Source organism: Gigantopelta aegis, chromosome 4, assembly GCF_016097555.1.
Source record: "Gigantopelta aegis isolate Gae_Host chromosome 4, Gae_host_genome, whole genome shotgun sequence".
Classification (NCBI taxonomy): Eukaryota; Metazoa; Mollusca; class Gastropoda; order Neomphalida; family Peltospiridae; genus Gigantopelta; species Gigantopelta aegis.
The window spans coordinates 101,745,696-101,761,642 of record NC_054702.1 but is presented as its reverse complement, the minus strand read 5'-3'; the positions used below and the strand labels follow the sequence as shown (position 1 = coordinate 101,761,642).

General features: G+C 35.9%; 1 protein-coding gene across 1 annotated transcript in view; it reads right to left on the bottom strand.

Annotated features, from left to right (window-relative positions):
- LOC121371612 (phospholipase DDHD1-like) overlaps window positions 1-15,519 on the bottom strand; it is a 28,076-nt gene extending 12,557 nt beyond the window's left edge. Inside the window, exons 1-9 of the mRNA XM_041497628.1 lie at window positions 14,973-15,519; window positions 10,112-10,285; window positions 6,422-6,550; window positions 4,756-4,894; window positions 4,029-4,141; window positions 2,919-3,025; window positions 1,717-1,828; window positions 1,077-1,153; window positions 190-257 (exon numbers count right to left, since the gene is read on the bottom strand). Coding sequence (XP_041353562.1) covers window positions 190-257; window positions 1,077-1,153; window positions 1,717-1,828; window positions 2,919-3,025; window positions 4,029-4,141; window positions 4,756-4,894; window positions 6,422-6,550; window positions 10,112-10,285; window positions 14,973-15,372 — 1,319 coding nt within the window. The 5' untranslated portion in view covers window positions 15,373-15,519. The remainder of the gene's footprint in view (window positions 1-189; window positions 258-1,076; window positions 1,154-1,716; window positions 1,829-2,918; window positions 3,026-4,028; window positions 4,142-4,755; window positions 4,895-6,421; window positions 6,551-10,111; window positions 10,286-14,972) is intronic.
- Window positions 15,520-15,947: the final 428 nt, after the last annotated feature.

Genomic DNA, 15,947 nt, shown 5'->3' with positions numbered 1-15,947 from the left:
TGCACATGCCAGTGCAGGCGTTACCCTCTCCCAACACCACCCACTTTCCTGTCCTGGAGCTGGCACAAGTCAACACCTGCACCCACAACAAGAATGCACTACAACAGCTTTCTCTGAATGTGTATATTAAATACTATTACTATGACTAGAAACAAGTTTGAAAGTGAATATGTTGGTAATGAAATTTACTGTTTTTTAGCTTTGTCCAGATCACTATGCACATCAGCCGATCCGGAGGCATTTGCACTTTCTTCATTCTGCAATAAAATTAACAAATTAAGCTATAAGAGCAAACAGTACACACTGCATGTATAGAAACACTTTACAAGATTTGTAGAAAATAACCTGCTGCTTCAAAATACCAATTGATCGAATTGTAACTAATTCATCCACCTTTACATTATAATACTAATATACCCATATACAAAATGCTAATTAGAACAAAAAATGGGTAATTCACTTTCTTGTGAAATATATTAAACCATTTCAAACACAACTTAGATGTATACAATTTTTATTAACGAAGCACAGATTAATTACAAGTTAAAATAAAAATCAAATATTTTCAACAAAACAAATAACAAATAAACATTAACATATCTTTATATAATACTAACCGGCCTCGGTGGGGTCGTGGCAGGCCATCGGTCTACAGGCTGGTAGGTACTGGGTTCGGATCCCAGTCGAGGCATGGAATTTTTAATCCAGATACCGACTCCAAACCCTGAGTGAGTGCTCCGAAAGGCTCAATGGGTAGGTGTAAACCACTTGCACCGACCAGTGATCCATAACTGGTTCAACAAAGGCCATGGTTTGTGCTATCCTGCCTGTGGGAAGTGCAAATAAAAGATCCCTTACTGCCTGTCGTAAAAGAGTAGCCTATGTGGCAACAGCGGGTTTCCTCTAAAAAAATAATACGTATGGTCCTTAACCATATGTCTGACGCCATATAACCGTAAATAAAATGTGTTTAGTGCGTCGTTAAATAAAACACTTCTTTCTTTTTTTATATAATACTGGTATAGATTTACAGATATGTATATTTTAATAAAAACCAATCCGTCTGAAATACTTACAATAAGAGAAGAAACAAACTGGTCATACAAATTTATCGGATTCCAACCAGTCATTATATCATATGTGATCACAGCTCCTGGTCAAAACAAAAAAGATTTCTTTATATCGACTGACTGCAAAAGACATCATCAGACTTGGCCATACACCATATTTCATTTTAGTATAATAGGACAAAAATTTAGTAATATTAAATGAAAATATTTGTGCAACATTGATGCCATTAACAAGAATAAAATTAAAATATTCACAGCAGATGATTAAAAATTCAACACAGTACTGTCACGAAAAAAAGGCATTTTGTGAAAACTAATAGCAGAATGATTTTATATAAACATGTAACATTTTTTAGTATATAATTCTGTCTTCTGTGAATTATTGTAGAACATGCCATAGTAAATATTTTCCAAATTTATCTAGCTCAACCATACACGTACATGATAAAACTGAAAGGTGTCCAATGAAGGAAAATAGCATCATCTGATATCACTTGTTTCTTTAAATAATAACCACTTCAAATAAATATTAAATATTTTGGAATTTTAAATAAAAATAAGCAACAAAAACAAATCAAATCAATACAGTTTGTATTACAATTCCACTCATAATTAAGAAACCCAAAACCCAATGCTTGAAACATACCTAATGAATGGGCAACAATGGACACTTTTCCACCATTTGCTTCAAAATATGGATGTCTTGAGCAAAACACAGTATAAAGATGATTTAGTTCATGCTGTAGACTATGGGTTATCTGAAATATACATGTATATACAACAGTTTCATTCATGTTTTAAACTTCCTCTAGAAAACAAATTTCAAAATGTTACAATTTTCTTTCATTCTATATTTGTGTTCAAAGGAAAAAGACTCAAAATATAATTTCTATTAATAGCTCTATATACCATTAAAATAAGGATCTTAATATCATTAAGCCCTTTCATAGTCCATTCCTTGACATGGTGAGGGGGCTTGTATGTCTCAGTGACCCAGAGAACTATGTCAGCAGGAGCTTTGGCTTCTGCTAGGGAAACCCAAGCTGGACTAGCTGGTCAATGGTAGCGGCTAGACTGATATGGACTACGGGTGAGGTAATCTTAACAGAAACCTTGAGTGCTGAAGTCAGAGGTATTGGGCCGCACAGCGTATTCTAATAGACCACAATACCATGCATCAACAGCTATTATGACTACATATCATTAAGTAGATTGAATAGCAAAAATGTAAGGAGTTGGCAGAATACAAAAACAAAAATACATGGGTTTTTTATACTTAATGTCTTCTTTTACAATAAAACAAACACATCTGGAGTATTTTTAAGAATTTCTACTGAATAACATTAACATTGTAATCTATAAAGTTGGAAGTCAATAAATGCCTCAAAAACAACTTAGACAGTAACTTAATGACGGATATACTTATGATATATGACATCTCACATTTTAATGTAATACATACACTGTATGTATACAACAAAACTTTTCAAAACTGGACTTTTAGGAAAGCAGAATCCTTAAAAACCTATTAATAATTGGCTAATGATATCAAACCTGCTACATTTTTCCATTAGTAGCAAAGGATGTTTTGTAATGCACCATCCCAAACAGGATAGCACATACCACAATCTTTGGTGGACTGGCCGGAATGAGAAATTATCCAATGGGCCCACCAATGGGGATAAATCCTAGACCGATCATGCATCATGTGTGACCTTTACCACTAGGGTACATCCTGCCCTACAGCTAAAAAAAAAATGTTTACAACTCTAAAATGGAAAGCCTTATAAAGTAATTGCTAAGAATACAAATGGTGTTTCGTCTGGATACAGACTGCCGCCTACTTACCTCGGACCTGTACAGAGGACTGGTGTAATAGAGAACGTCCATGGCACTGCTGTTGAGGATGCTTCTCACACCCTTCATTTTGTGAGGAGTTATCGAGTCCACAGTGTCTGAAAATATCACATACTTTGTGTCCTAATTTGTCTCGGGTGCATACAAAACATAACTGTCATTAAAATACTGACTACAAATTAGTGTTACGTAATCCACCAAACCAGTATGGTATTTAACAGTTACCAAACACTTGCTAGCTAAAAAGTAAAATATTTATAGAATTTTACTAAATAAATAAATAAGATTTACAAAACACTTGATACCTGAATCCACTAGCATTAAAATCATAAACATTTCCACTTAAAAGAAATAACCCAATTTAAAGTATATAATAGTACAGAAATGGAATATTTGGTTATCCCAGTGCATTTCAAACTTTGGTGCTATATAGTCTAAATAAAACCCACTGCTGCCAAATAGGCTACTCCTATTGAAAAAGCGACAAGGGATTTAACATCCACTTTTCCAAAGACAGGACAGTAAATACCACAGTACAGTCTTTGATGTACCTGTGGAGCACTAACTGATTCAGGAAAAAAACCTCAAGTCCATGGACGTAGTCTGATCCTGTGACCCATGGCACACCATGCGAGCACTTTATGACTAAGTTACATCCATTCATTCATTTCAACTTGCTTATATCCAATTAAGGTTCAAGCATGCTGTCCTCTGCACACACCTCAGCTATCTGGGCTGTCTGTCCAGTCATGAAAACTTGCTCTGGGTGGGAGCCAGTACCAGGCTCGGAATCCAGTACCTACCAGCCCTATGTCTGATGACTGAACCACGACACCACCGAGGACGGTACCTACACCACCGAGGCCGGTACCTACACCACTGAGGCTGGTACCTACACCATCAAGGCCAGTACCTACACCACCGAGGCTGGTATCTATATCAACGAGGCCGGTACCTACACCACCACCGAGGCCGGTAACTAGACCACTGAGGCCGATACCTAGACCACCGAGGCTGGTACCTACACCACCGAGGCTGGTACCTACACCACCGAGGCCGGTACCTACACCAACCTGTATATAATAGTTATTATATACTTGCCTCCATCAAGAGTGAGAGAAGACCTCCATTCCACTGGCAGAAACTCTGCTCTCTTGTTATAGCACTCGTGACTGTGGTATTTATGTTTAATATGCTCCACTCTTTCTCTTAAACTGAAACACATATTTCACAATTATTCATAGAGATACATGTATCAGATCTTATAAAACAATTAGTTTATTACTGTATAAAATTTAATTGGTTGGATATATTTAAAGTTTGTTCGTTAAACAAAATAAACTTTAAATATATCCAACCAATAAATTTTCATACAAGGATAAACTAATTTGATTTGTTTAACGACAAAACTAGAGCACACTGATTTATTACTCATCAGCTATTGGATGTCAAATATTTGGTAATTTTGGCATATTGTCTTAGAGAGGAAACCCGCTACATTTTTTCATTAGTAGCAAGGGATCTTTTATATGCATCATCTCATAGACAGAATAGCACAAACTATGGCCTTTGATATACCAGTCGTGGTGCACTGGTTGGAACGAAAAATATCCCAATGGGCCCACCAATATTTTTTTACCCTCTTATAAGTCAACACCCCAAGTTGTAAAACAATTTTTTGGTGAAAAAAAATTGACTTATAGGTGAAGATATACGGTACATGTAATTAAATAATGTGGTTTCAAAGACTAGATCAATTTGAGAATACATGCATATTCTTTACAGCACTTGACAATAGCATTAGATCAATGAGACAATACATGCATACTCTTTACAGCACTTGACAATAGCACCAGTGTCCATTTTCTGTCCAATCCCGTGTACAACAAACACTAGGTGAGTGATGTCGAGAGGCTTGTCATCCATCTGGGCTTCACAGTAATACCCACGATGCAACGATGTACCAGCTGGAAAGAAATATATCTCTGCAACCAGCAGGGCAATTTTACTAGACATTCATTTGCTTTTGGATTATAATTCCATTTAGCATGTCGCAAAAAGAAAATGAGGGTTTTGGATGTAACAAACATGGTTGGTTTTTAAATTTAAGTAACTTAGTTGTAAATATATTTATATAAAATAGCAAAACTTCTATAGGACCCCACAGAGAATAAAATTGTCTTTGATTGGCTTATTCTATTATGGGTAAACTATTTTATTATTCTTTTGTAATATGTCATTATAATAGTATCTATAATTTCAGAACATTTTGGAGGTCTATTTTGTTAATTACAATGTAACAGGAGAAAACGTGTCATTCTCCATGGAGTAGATACCATTTTCTCTCTGTCGGTACATGTATATATATCACTGCGTGTTTTACTTATACCTTGACCCATGTTTTTACAGACTGAACCCCAAAATAGTTTTCATTTCTAAATCAAAATTTAAAACAATATTTTGCTGGGCAAAATGACTTTGAGCATAAATATTTCTATATTCCCAACGTTCAGTATTTTATTTCAGGGCACAATATTTAACGTGAACTGCCGTTCTGTTCGCGTGTTGGTTATGCAAAAATAAATTTACGCGAAACAACAACTCGGTTAAGTTTATTATACAGTTGAGTATTGTAATTTCGAAACCCTAAGGTTTTACTATTATTCCGACACATGTTTTTGACTGATTTTTAGATACTTGATGCACGGCAAACTAGTAGACAATGTGATATTGTAACAGTTATAGTTTGCGACCAGTCTAAACTAAATGCCAAAAGTTTTAAAGAAATGTGCACGGACCGCTATTCCGTGCTACTTCTATTTTATCTCTAAAGGAATATATATTAGACATAATATTTTACAAATATTGAAAACGGTTTTAACGTAAACAGGATTCAAAAAGTGTCACAAAAGTTGAAAAATACTAACATCGCATAATGAGCTTTAAAAAACAAACATTTGGAACATCACTGTAGTATAGAAGTACCATCGATAAAGTGAAAGTAACTTGGCCAAAAGGAGAAAGAATCTGGAAGTGTATCTATTTTGTTTCAGTACTGGGGCTGATATATAGTAATTTTACAATAGTGTTTAACTTTAGCAAGCATTAAAGAAACTATTTTAGAAACTGTTTTTTTTGTTGTACAAATTGTGTTTTGCTAAAAATTATGTATTGAAAACATATTTTCAATGTAACTTTGAGGTAACCGATCAGGTAACCCACAGGTTACGCAAATATGATTCACGTAACCAAATAATTGGTTACCTAGGTAAAAACCATGTGAACCGACTTCCGGTTAGCTCAGATTTCGAAATATTGTTCCCTATTATTTCCTCATGTATTACTGGCAATAGTACACTAGGGACCAAAGAACTACAAGGGAAATAACTCTTGTACCAGGCAATACTCGATCATGACATTTACTTGATCAAACGGTCAACTGATTAAAGTTGCCAATGCTTGATTAATTCTTCAATTTATTATTAAAAGCTTACATTTCTGCCATCCAAATGACTTGGAAACATGTCGCATGATTTTGGATGATGCAGACTCACTAAAGAGGAAGACTTCACTCGGAGAGTTCCAGTCAACATGGAAATTCTGAAACTTTATATTGTGGATAACTGAAAGAGAACAATGGTAAATCAGAGATATAAATGGTTCTGTCTATATGCTTGCTTAATGTCATCTCATCAGATGGCTATTAGGTATTAAACGTTATGTTACTGATTGGAACAGGCCAGTGCATGTACTTTGTAATATTAACATCTAGGGCATAAAATTTGATTTTTTTTCAGACAAACGATATGTTGTTCGTGTGATTTTAGTGTTTGCACAAACAATTTTCTCGTTCAGATACAAATGAAAAGGTTAACTGGCAACGGTAATCAAATGAGAATCAAAGATGGGCGATTTTTGTAGCTTTTCTCCAAATTCTAACTTGAAAGCTGCCATTTACATTTCAGCACACTACCCCATCGGTTCTGTTACAGGGCAGTATTTGTTGGCGCCAAACAACAGTCTGAACAAAACTGGGATTTCCCGGAAGGAACGGAAAGACCCGAAGTTCTGTGAATCCTCGATTGATCCAATCGATGCTGCAACTCAGTGTTTCATCATGTTATAATTTCCACTTGGTCCCTTATTAAACGTACTAGTTTCTTCGCTGGGCCGACTTTGTAATTGACCGCTATGTCGAGTTCAAATGGATACATTGTTTTTTTCTCTCACACCTGCAATGCTAGGCCCGTCAGTTTACATTTTCTGACGAGCGATTATAGTTTTTGCACGAATGATCCGCCGTTCGTGTCGATATTGGTTTTGCATAACCGACAGACGAACGACAAAATCGTTCATGCCAAATTGTATGCCCTGACATCCATAATGTGATCAAGTACAAGGGGTGAGAATGCAACTCAATAGTAAAGCACTTGCTGGGGTGTAAAGAGCAGTAGGATTTGGGGTTTTCCCTTTCCATCCAATACTCCATTACTGGTACATCAAAGGTTATGGCATGTACTGTCTTGCAAGCCTGCCCCCGCCCCCCCTCCCCACAAATACACACACTCGAAGACGAAAATGTACAGGGTTTTTTGGTCCTGCTCCATATAAATAAAGGTAAAACATATGGTTTGTGCCTTTCATCCCCACTCCCACTTTAGATATCGTCCAGGGACTACAGGCCTGTCTTGCCTCTAGGAAAGTGCAGATAAGAGATTCCTTAGTTACTGCTTTTTCGGTAGTAGACTCTGTGACAATAGTGGGTTTCCTCTCTTTCTATATGTATATCAAGCAAATGTTGAAAGAATCATTTATGTTAAACACCAGACAGCCACAACTGTTTTAATGTGCTGGGGTGTATCTAGCTCAGTCAGTAGGAACTCAACTGTGGAGCTTGGGTCGAATTCTCTTGGTGTATCTAGTACAGTAGGGAACTCAACTGTGGAACTTGGGTCGAATTCTCTTGGTGTATCTAGTACAGTAGGGAACTCAACTGTGGAGCTTGGGTCGAATTCTCTTGGCGTATCTAGTACAGTAGGGAACTCAACTGTGGAACTTGGGTCGAATTCTCTTGGCGTATCTAGTACAGTAGGGAACTCAACTGTGGAGATTGGGTCGAATTCTCTTGGTGCATCTAGTACAGTAGAGAACTCAACTGTCGAGCTTGGGTCGAATTCTCTTGGTGTATCTAGTACAGTAGGGAACTCAACTGTGGAGCTTGGGTCTATTTCTCTTGGTGTATCTAGTACAGTAGAGAACTCAACTGTGGAGCTTGGGTCGAATTCTCTTGGTGTATCTAGTACAGTAGGGAACTCAACTGTGGAGCTTGGGTCAAATTCTCTTGGTGTATCTAGTACAGCAGGGAACTCAACTGTGGAGCTTGGGTCGAATTCTCTTAGTGGATCTATTCTCCGATTGGGCTCTTCCCATCCAAACCAAAGCCCCATATTTGGTATGTAATGACATGCATATATACTGAACAAAAAAAGAAACTTCCGATTTGTACATATAGTATTTGTTGTGTTAAAGAATTCATTGTGTAATGAAATTATATAGGTAGTATTAGCCGTCAGCTGTATTATCAGGATTCATGAATTTTATCGATTATTTTTGCACTGTTAATCGTCAACAAGGTGAAATTCAGTTTGCACGTGCATGCGTGGTTCGACATGTCCCGTGTAGTATTCGGTCAATTTGTTTTACTTGTTTTACTGACATTGTTGTTAAGTGAACGAAAACGCTTCAAAATTTGTAAAAAAAATTAACGTTTTTTACATTGTAGCATTTTTAATATGCCAAGAATACCCAATAATTTACGCGAACAGGCGATTGGCATGCTTGATGCTGGCATGTCGACAGAAGACTTTGCAAGGCATGTTGGGAGTTCTAGTCAAGCTATACGAAATCTTGGCGTAAGATTTCGAACGACAGGAAGCACCAACAACTTGCCACGTTGTGGACGTCCGCGTGTTACAACGCGTGGTCAAGACCGCTATATCATAAACACGCATTTGCGCAATCGATTCCAAACTGCCACTGCTACTGCTGCTAACACACCTGGGCTTCGTAATAACCGAATCAGTGGGCAAAATGTTCGTAATCGTCTGCGGGAGAACGGTTTACATGCACGACGTCCTTACGTCGGATGCATTTTAACGCAACGTCATCGTCTAAATCGTCTTAATTGGGCACGTGTACACATTCGTTGGATACGGCGACGCTGGAATACCGTTCTTTTTTCGGATGAATCCAGATTTTCTTTACAACGTAGTGATGGCAGGATGCGCGTTTACCGTAGGAGAAATGAACGCTATGCTGACTGTTGTGTTCTTGAACGAGATCGTTTCGGGGGTGGGGGTTGTGTCATGGTCTGGGCAGCCATTGCCCATGGTTATCGTTCACCACTAGTCGTCATTGATGACAATTTAAATGCTCAACATTACCGCGATGACATTCTCGCTCATCACGTCATTCCTCTGTTCCATAACAACGCCAACATTTCGATTTTTCAGCATGATAATGCCACCTCTCATACAGTTAGAGACACTGTAAAAATTTTTAGGACAAATAACATTGATTTCATTGATGATTTGCCCGCTAAAAGTCCTGATCTCAACCCCATCGAGCATGTCTGGGATAGTCTGGACAGACGATTGAGGCGTCGTCCCAACCCACCCGCTAACGTCAACGAACTTCGTCAAGCATTCATTCAGGAATGGAACAATATTCCACAGGCAGAAATCAACACTTTAGTCAATTCTATGCGCCTGCGATGCACTGCAGTGGTCAATTCAAGAGGTGGTCATACCCGTTATTAAGTGGGGTTTTTTTTTTTTTAACCCCTACCACACTTGGTCAAAATTTCTCCCAGTTTCTGTTAACCTATGGCCATGATTTTTGCACCAAATGATGCATCATGGAACACTCTTTAAATGCATATATAACAATTATTCCCCCGGTTTGTTTTCATCAAGTTATCTTCAAGCAAAGTTAGCGGAAGTTTCTTATTTTGTTCAGTATATATAAACATCCTTTGATGCTAATGGGAAAATGGGAAAACTATTATTTATTGTGTATGTGATATAATCTTCTTAACACTAATTAAATTAACATTACTTGGGCAGTATTTTTAACAGGTACATATACATGTATAATATGTAGCTAATGATGCATACAGTACATACTTGGCTTTGGTCCTTTTGAAGGACTGGTGGTAAAAGACTCAACATGTAGTTTTTGTCCAAAAAACGTAGCCATGTGTTCTGTTTCAATCTGAGAAGCATAACCATCCTCAACAGGCTGCCAGCTGCCGTCATAAAACCAAACGCCACGCATAATCATTGAAACATCACCTGAAACTGGAACGGCAAAGCAATAATGGCTTGTATATTAAATACTGAATAGTGAAGATAAATCAGTGAAGGGTAGTTTTATTTATCAGATATCAGCACATGCTTAATGCAGGGATGTGACTTTTCAGCTTTTAAATTTATCTGATTTCAGATTTTTTGTGTAAAAACATTTTCACAAAGTTTACTATAGACTGGATTTGATCTGTATGAAATGCTAAACAATTTTTTTTACCTTTATATAGGTATGGTACAGACATTTCAGCTTTTTAAAATCAGTTCAGCTTTTATTTTTAAATGCCTGTCACATCCGTTATGTCAGTCATCCTCTGCTGAGGATTTACTGGCCAAATTATTCAGGTTTAGTCCTAAAGGATCTTATCATTTTGGGTTGTTAGTTTTTAAAATATTCATAGTCATTTTAACAAATATTTTTATTTTAAAAATACAATTTGCCAGTCACTTAAATTTTCAAAAAGGAACAATGGATTCAGGTGGAGAATCTGAATGTACACTCAGAAGTGTGGATTCATGAAAAATAATTAACTCGTCAGGGTTCCAAACAGACCTGACCTTGCCCTGGGTTATATTTATGCAACTGACTGTAATAGTACGTATCCATGGGTATTTGAAATAGGAGAATACTCTCACAATTCTCCTTTTTTCCGTGTCTCAATTATTTTTCAGAAATGTTGAGTTACTTGAACAATCCCCCATGTAATTCAGGGCTAGCTCCAGGTGATTAGAAAATTATGCCAAATTACATAATATATGTATCTGACAAATACTAAGTTTACATGTATACAGTACTCGGTTATTTTCCAACAAAACACAAATGATTACACAGGACTCAAACTTAAGAATGTGTCTCTTACAGCAATTTTTAAAAGAATTGCCATGGGTGAAACAGCTCACTTAATGCCAATTTTCCAATAGCAATTTTTTTTAAAGTGACATTTGCAGCTAATATATGACTGAAAGCTTATTGTAATGTATGTAGACAAATAAAAATAAAATTTGCCAATTGTCCTTAAAATTCACAATTGGTAAATCTGGCGAGTGGCAGAGCTAGCCCTGGTAATTATCATGGGTGAACCAGTTTTAGTGAGCATAAGCATTTGGTTCTCAAGCATATCAATATTTATCAACAGACAGTTGTTATCCAAAGTGGTACCTTTTTATTAGTATTTCTATGCTTCAAATGAGAACTAAACTGGGCTATAGCAAAGTTTACCACACATGCATCAAAAACTGTAGCATGCATCAGCAGTAAATCTTCATAACTACGTAAACTGTTTCGGTGAGTGAAACATTTAGTGTTATAGCTTACAGCAAAATCATTCCAACATAGAACTTTTCAGTGTTTTATCAAAATATGTATGTTGTTCAACAAAACATGTAATTATTTTAAATATTTTAAGGCAAATTACAAAATGGTGTCCTCAAGAACCAATGTTAACAGACAACACTTTAGGAAAACGAATATAACAATTCTGATGTCTTGCAATCATATTATAAGTTGAGCAAATGAATGGTTATAATGGTAAAATTGTTTGGATAAAAAATAGAAGCTGCATTCAGTTTTAATAAATTTATAAACAAATATGCAAAACGATATTTACGTTAAAACATATCAGGACCATATATTTTTGGCAAGTATCTGTAAAGAGTCTTTTCAGCAGACGCCATGACAATCATGTGACTTCTAGATAGCAGTACAGTTGAGAACAGACAAAAATAGTTTTTAAAATTAAGTTTTCTTTTAAATTACAGTCGTTGAAAATCATAGGAAAAAGTTATTAAGAAATGTGCCGTGTTTATCAGTGGGTTAAGTTCAATCTTCCTTTCTCTGCTCATTTTAATCTTATTTTTATGAATATTTCTGTGAATGTCACAGCATTTGTTTACTTTCCCTATGCAAAAGTTAACGATGTCAGAAATCTTCAAATATGCGTACTGCTGCGCACATACAACGCAACCACCAAAACAGGTCCTTCACCAAAACAGGTAAACAGACGACGGTCACCCGAAATATGCCAAAAACCAGGCTTTTGGCATATTTACAATCAAAAAACCTTTTCGCAATTCAAAAACCTAACTAAAACAATAATTCTGCCAAAATCGTATCCAATAATATATTTTTTATATACTTTATTGACAGTTTTATCAATATTAAATGATTTACAATTTACATGAACACACATATTGTTGTCAGTCCTAAACATATATGCATACGTCCGTTTCCGCCTTGTTTGTAAAATGCGGAACAGGAAAGATTTTAGGATCCGACTATTTACCCCCAAGATACCCAAAAAATACACCAAGACACCACACTTTTTTGTACTGATATGCTGCTTATATCACAATTATTACACGTATATAATCATTGTCATCATTACTATTACTATGTGTCTGATCTTACCATTTTATATTCTAATTATGTATGTTACGAAATAATTAACAGGTGTGTTTCGAACAATAGGTATTGCTCTAGTGACGTTTATTCATTGGGAAAAAGTTTTTTGAGTGTAAATATACCAAAAACCTGCTTTACAATATTTACAATAAAAAACCCATTTCCCAATCAAAAAACCTCAAAAATGCAGGGCAGAACAGATTTTAGAGTTTATGAAGCTCCAATCATAATTAACAGGTGTGTTTCGAACAATAGGTATTGTTTCAGTGACGTTTTTTCATTAGGAAAAAGTTTTTTCAGTGTAAATATACCAAAAACCCACTTTACAATATTTACGATAAAAAACCCATTTCCCAATCAAAAAACCTCAAAAATGCGGGACAGAACAGATTTTAGAGTTTATGAAGCTCCAATCACAATTAACAGGTGTGTTTCGAACAATACGTATTGCTTTAGTGACGTTTATTCATTGGGAAAAAACAATATGAGTGTAAATATACCAAAAACATTTATACTTAAATACATTCATTTATATACTGGGTCCAATTATTTATGAGTAAAAAAATTTTATATGTTAACTGACAAGAATTATTGGACGATTTGTATACAGACATACAGTTATGTACAATGTTAATTGTTATTTGGGTTTTATTAATAAATGTAGGCATATATTACGAAATTTCCTAAAGAAGCCCTTCCCCTGCAAGTGCTGAACTTCACCGCGGTGCAGGGGTGTAACAGCTTTTTTATTTGTTGAATACTATTATATTCAAGAGAAAAAAAAGATGGCCAATACAGCACCTTTTTTTCCATTATTATTGTTAACTTAGATGTGAAATAATAACTAGCCAATCATTTATTTCACACATCACAAGTTTTGCCTTTGTAATTACAAATGTAATTATTTCTTCAAATGGCCAAATGAACTTTGTAATAGGCCAATGGTCATTCCAAAGGTATTCATTTGTATAAAGGTTTATATTTATATTCTGTTAACGTTTACTAATAAAACTAATATAAACAGCATATCAATACACCCAGGGAGTACACCAATACAAAAAAGTGTGGTGTCTTGGTGTATTTTTGGGTATCTTGGGGGTAAATAGTGGGACCCTAAAATCTGTCCTGTTCCGCATTTTACAAACAAGGCAGAAACAGATGTATGCATATGTTTAGGACTGACAACAATATTTGTGCTTCATATAAATTGTAAATCATATAATATTGATAAACTGTCAATAAAGTATACATAAAAAACTTATTGGATACGATTTTAGCAGAATTATTGTTTTTGTGAGGGTTTTTTATTATAAATATGCCAAAAACCGGGTTTTTGGCATATTTCGGGTGACCCAACAGACGACACTTTCATACTTTGTAAAATATACCAATCATGTACCTGTCTAGTTCATCAAGATAAACCTCGCGTGCAAAGCACAACGGCGAGGTTTATCCTGTCTATCCATTCCGCCATTCGCAGTTTCTGGACAACGGTTCCGAGGAATTTAGCTCAGAACGAAATTGCGGTCAAAATAACGATTGCCATCACATTTCCCCACCCTAATCGTATATTGTGATCCATTTCGAGCTCACTGAGACCAAGAAATACTTACTTTGAAACGATCTTCACTTTGAATTAAAGGAAAAAGTCTGACTTTACTGAGCGGATTCTAGCAGCCACTTTCTAGCAGCCAATTACTCTGGCAGACAATATCAGCTGACACGCATGGTGACGTTCTAAACACCGGAATCATGCGCCTTTCAATTGTTACTTGTATTTCCCCCACTTTTAAACACACTGATATGCTAGTATTCACTATAACTTAAGAAGTTCAGAGTTTAAAAGAGTATCTTTATATAAAAAACCCACACAAAATCGAAATAACAACCAAGACTAATTTTTATGTCTTAAAGGTCTTCAAAAGGCGTATGATTCCGGTGTTCAGAACATCGCTATGCGTGTCAGCTGACAATGCTAGCGTAATTGGCTACTAGAAAGTGGCTGCTAGAATCCGCTTGGTAAAGTCGGACTTTTTTCCTTTAATTCAAAGTGAAAATCGTTTCAAAGTAAGTATTTCTTGGTCTCAGTGAGCTCGAAATGGATCACAATATACGATTAGGGTGGGGAAATGTGATGGTAATCGTTATTTTGACCGCAATTTCGTTCCGAGCAAAATTCCTCGGAACAGTTGTCCAGAAACTGCGAATGGCGGAATGGATAGACAGGATAAACCTCGCCGTTGTGCTTTGCACGCGAGGTTTATCTTGATGAACTAGTACCTGTCCAGTATATAGGCGAGCAGGTCTTAGCTGGAACATCAACATCATACAGTCCACCACGTACCAAAATCTTCTCATCAACATCAATACCAGCCTGATCTTCAAGTGTTGCGGCTCTGTATCGACATTCTATTCTCAGAGAATCGTAACCAATGAACGGCTTCCACAGTTTGTCACCTTCCCGTTTGTAAAACCATCGGACATCTTCAGGTCTTAAATTATCAACAAATTCTTTTTTAGGATAAAGATACTTTTTGTGATCAGGCGAAGGAGGATGAGATGATTCAAATTCCTCTTCGTCCGAATTATTTAATATTGAATCAAGTGATGTAGTTGACGAACTTTGTTCAATTTGTTGCATTTCTATTTTTCCGTCTGCAGGAGAAGGGGAAAACTCCATTATGCATACCTATTTAATAAAGATAACTTATCAAAACGACCTACGTGTCTGCAATGGGTTGACAAATAAAATAAATACATCTACAAAACACTCTGATTGGCTAAACAAAAGTAAACTTTCCTTATTAACACATGACTAGAACCAAAAAGGAAGGAAGCAGCAGGTGACACACATAAGTGGAGCTAGTCTTTTTTAACTATTGTCAATAAAACAATAATAATAAATAACAAATTAAATACCTAACGTCTAAACGCATATGAAACATATTAAGGTATTATAATGTAACTTTTTTTGCAAAAAATTGCATATTTTCTATGCTGTATTGTTTATTTTATTACTAAAGAGCGGTTATTTTACGGTAGGCTACTTCTGTCACGTACGCTTTTTATTTCAAACCCAAACTAACTTGGCCCAGTACGAACCAGCCCAAGCTGAAGCCGTCATTAATTAATAATAATAAAAAACCCCGAACTAAGCTGATGTCGTCAGTGGAAATGATTTAATTAACAAATAATAATAATAAATAAGTAAATGAATAAATGAATGAATGAATGAATGGATGGATGGATGGATGG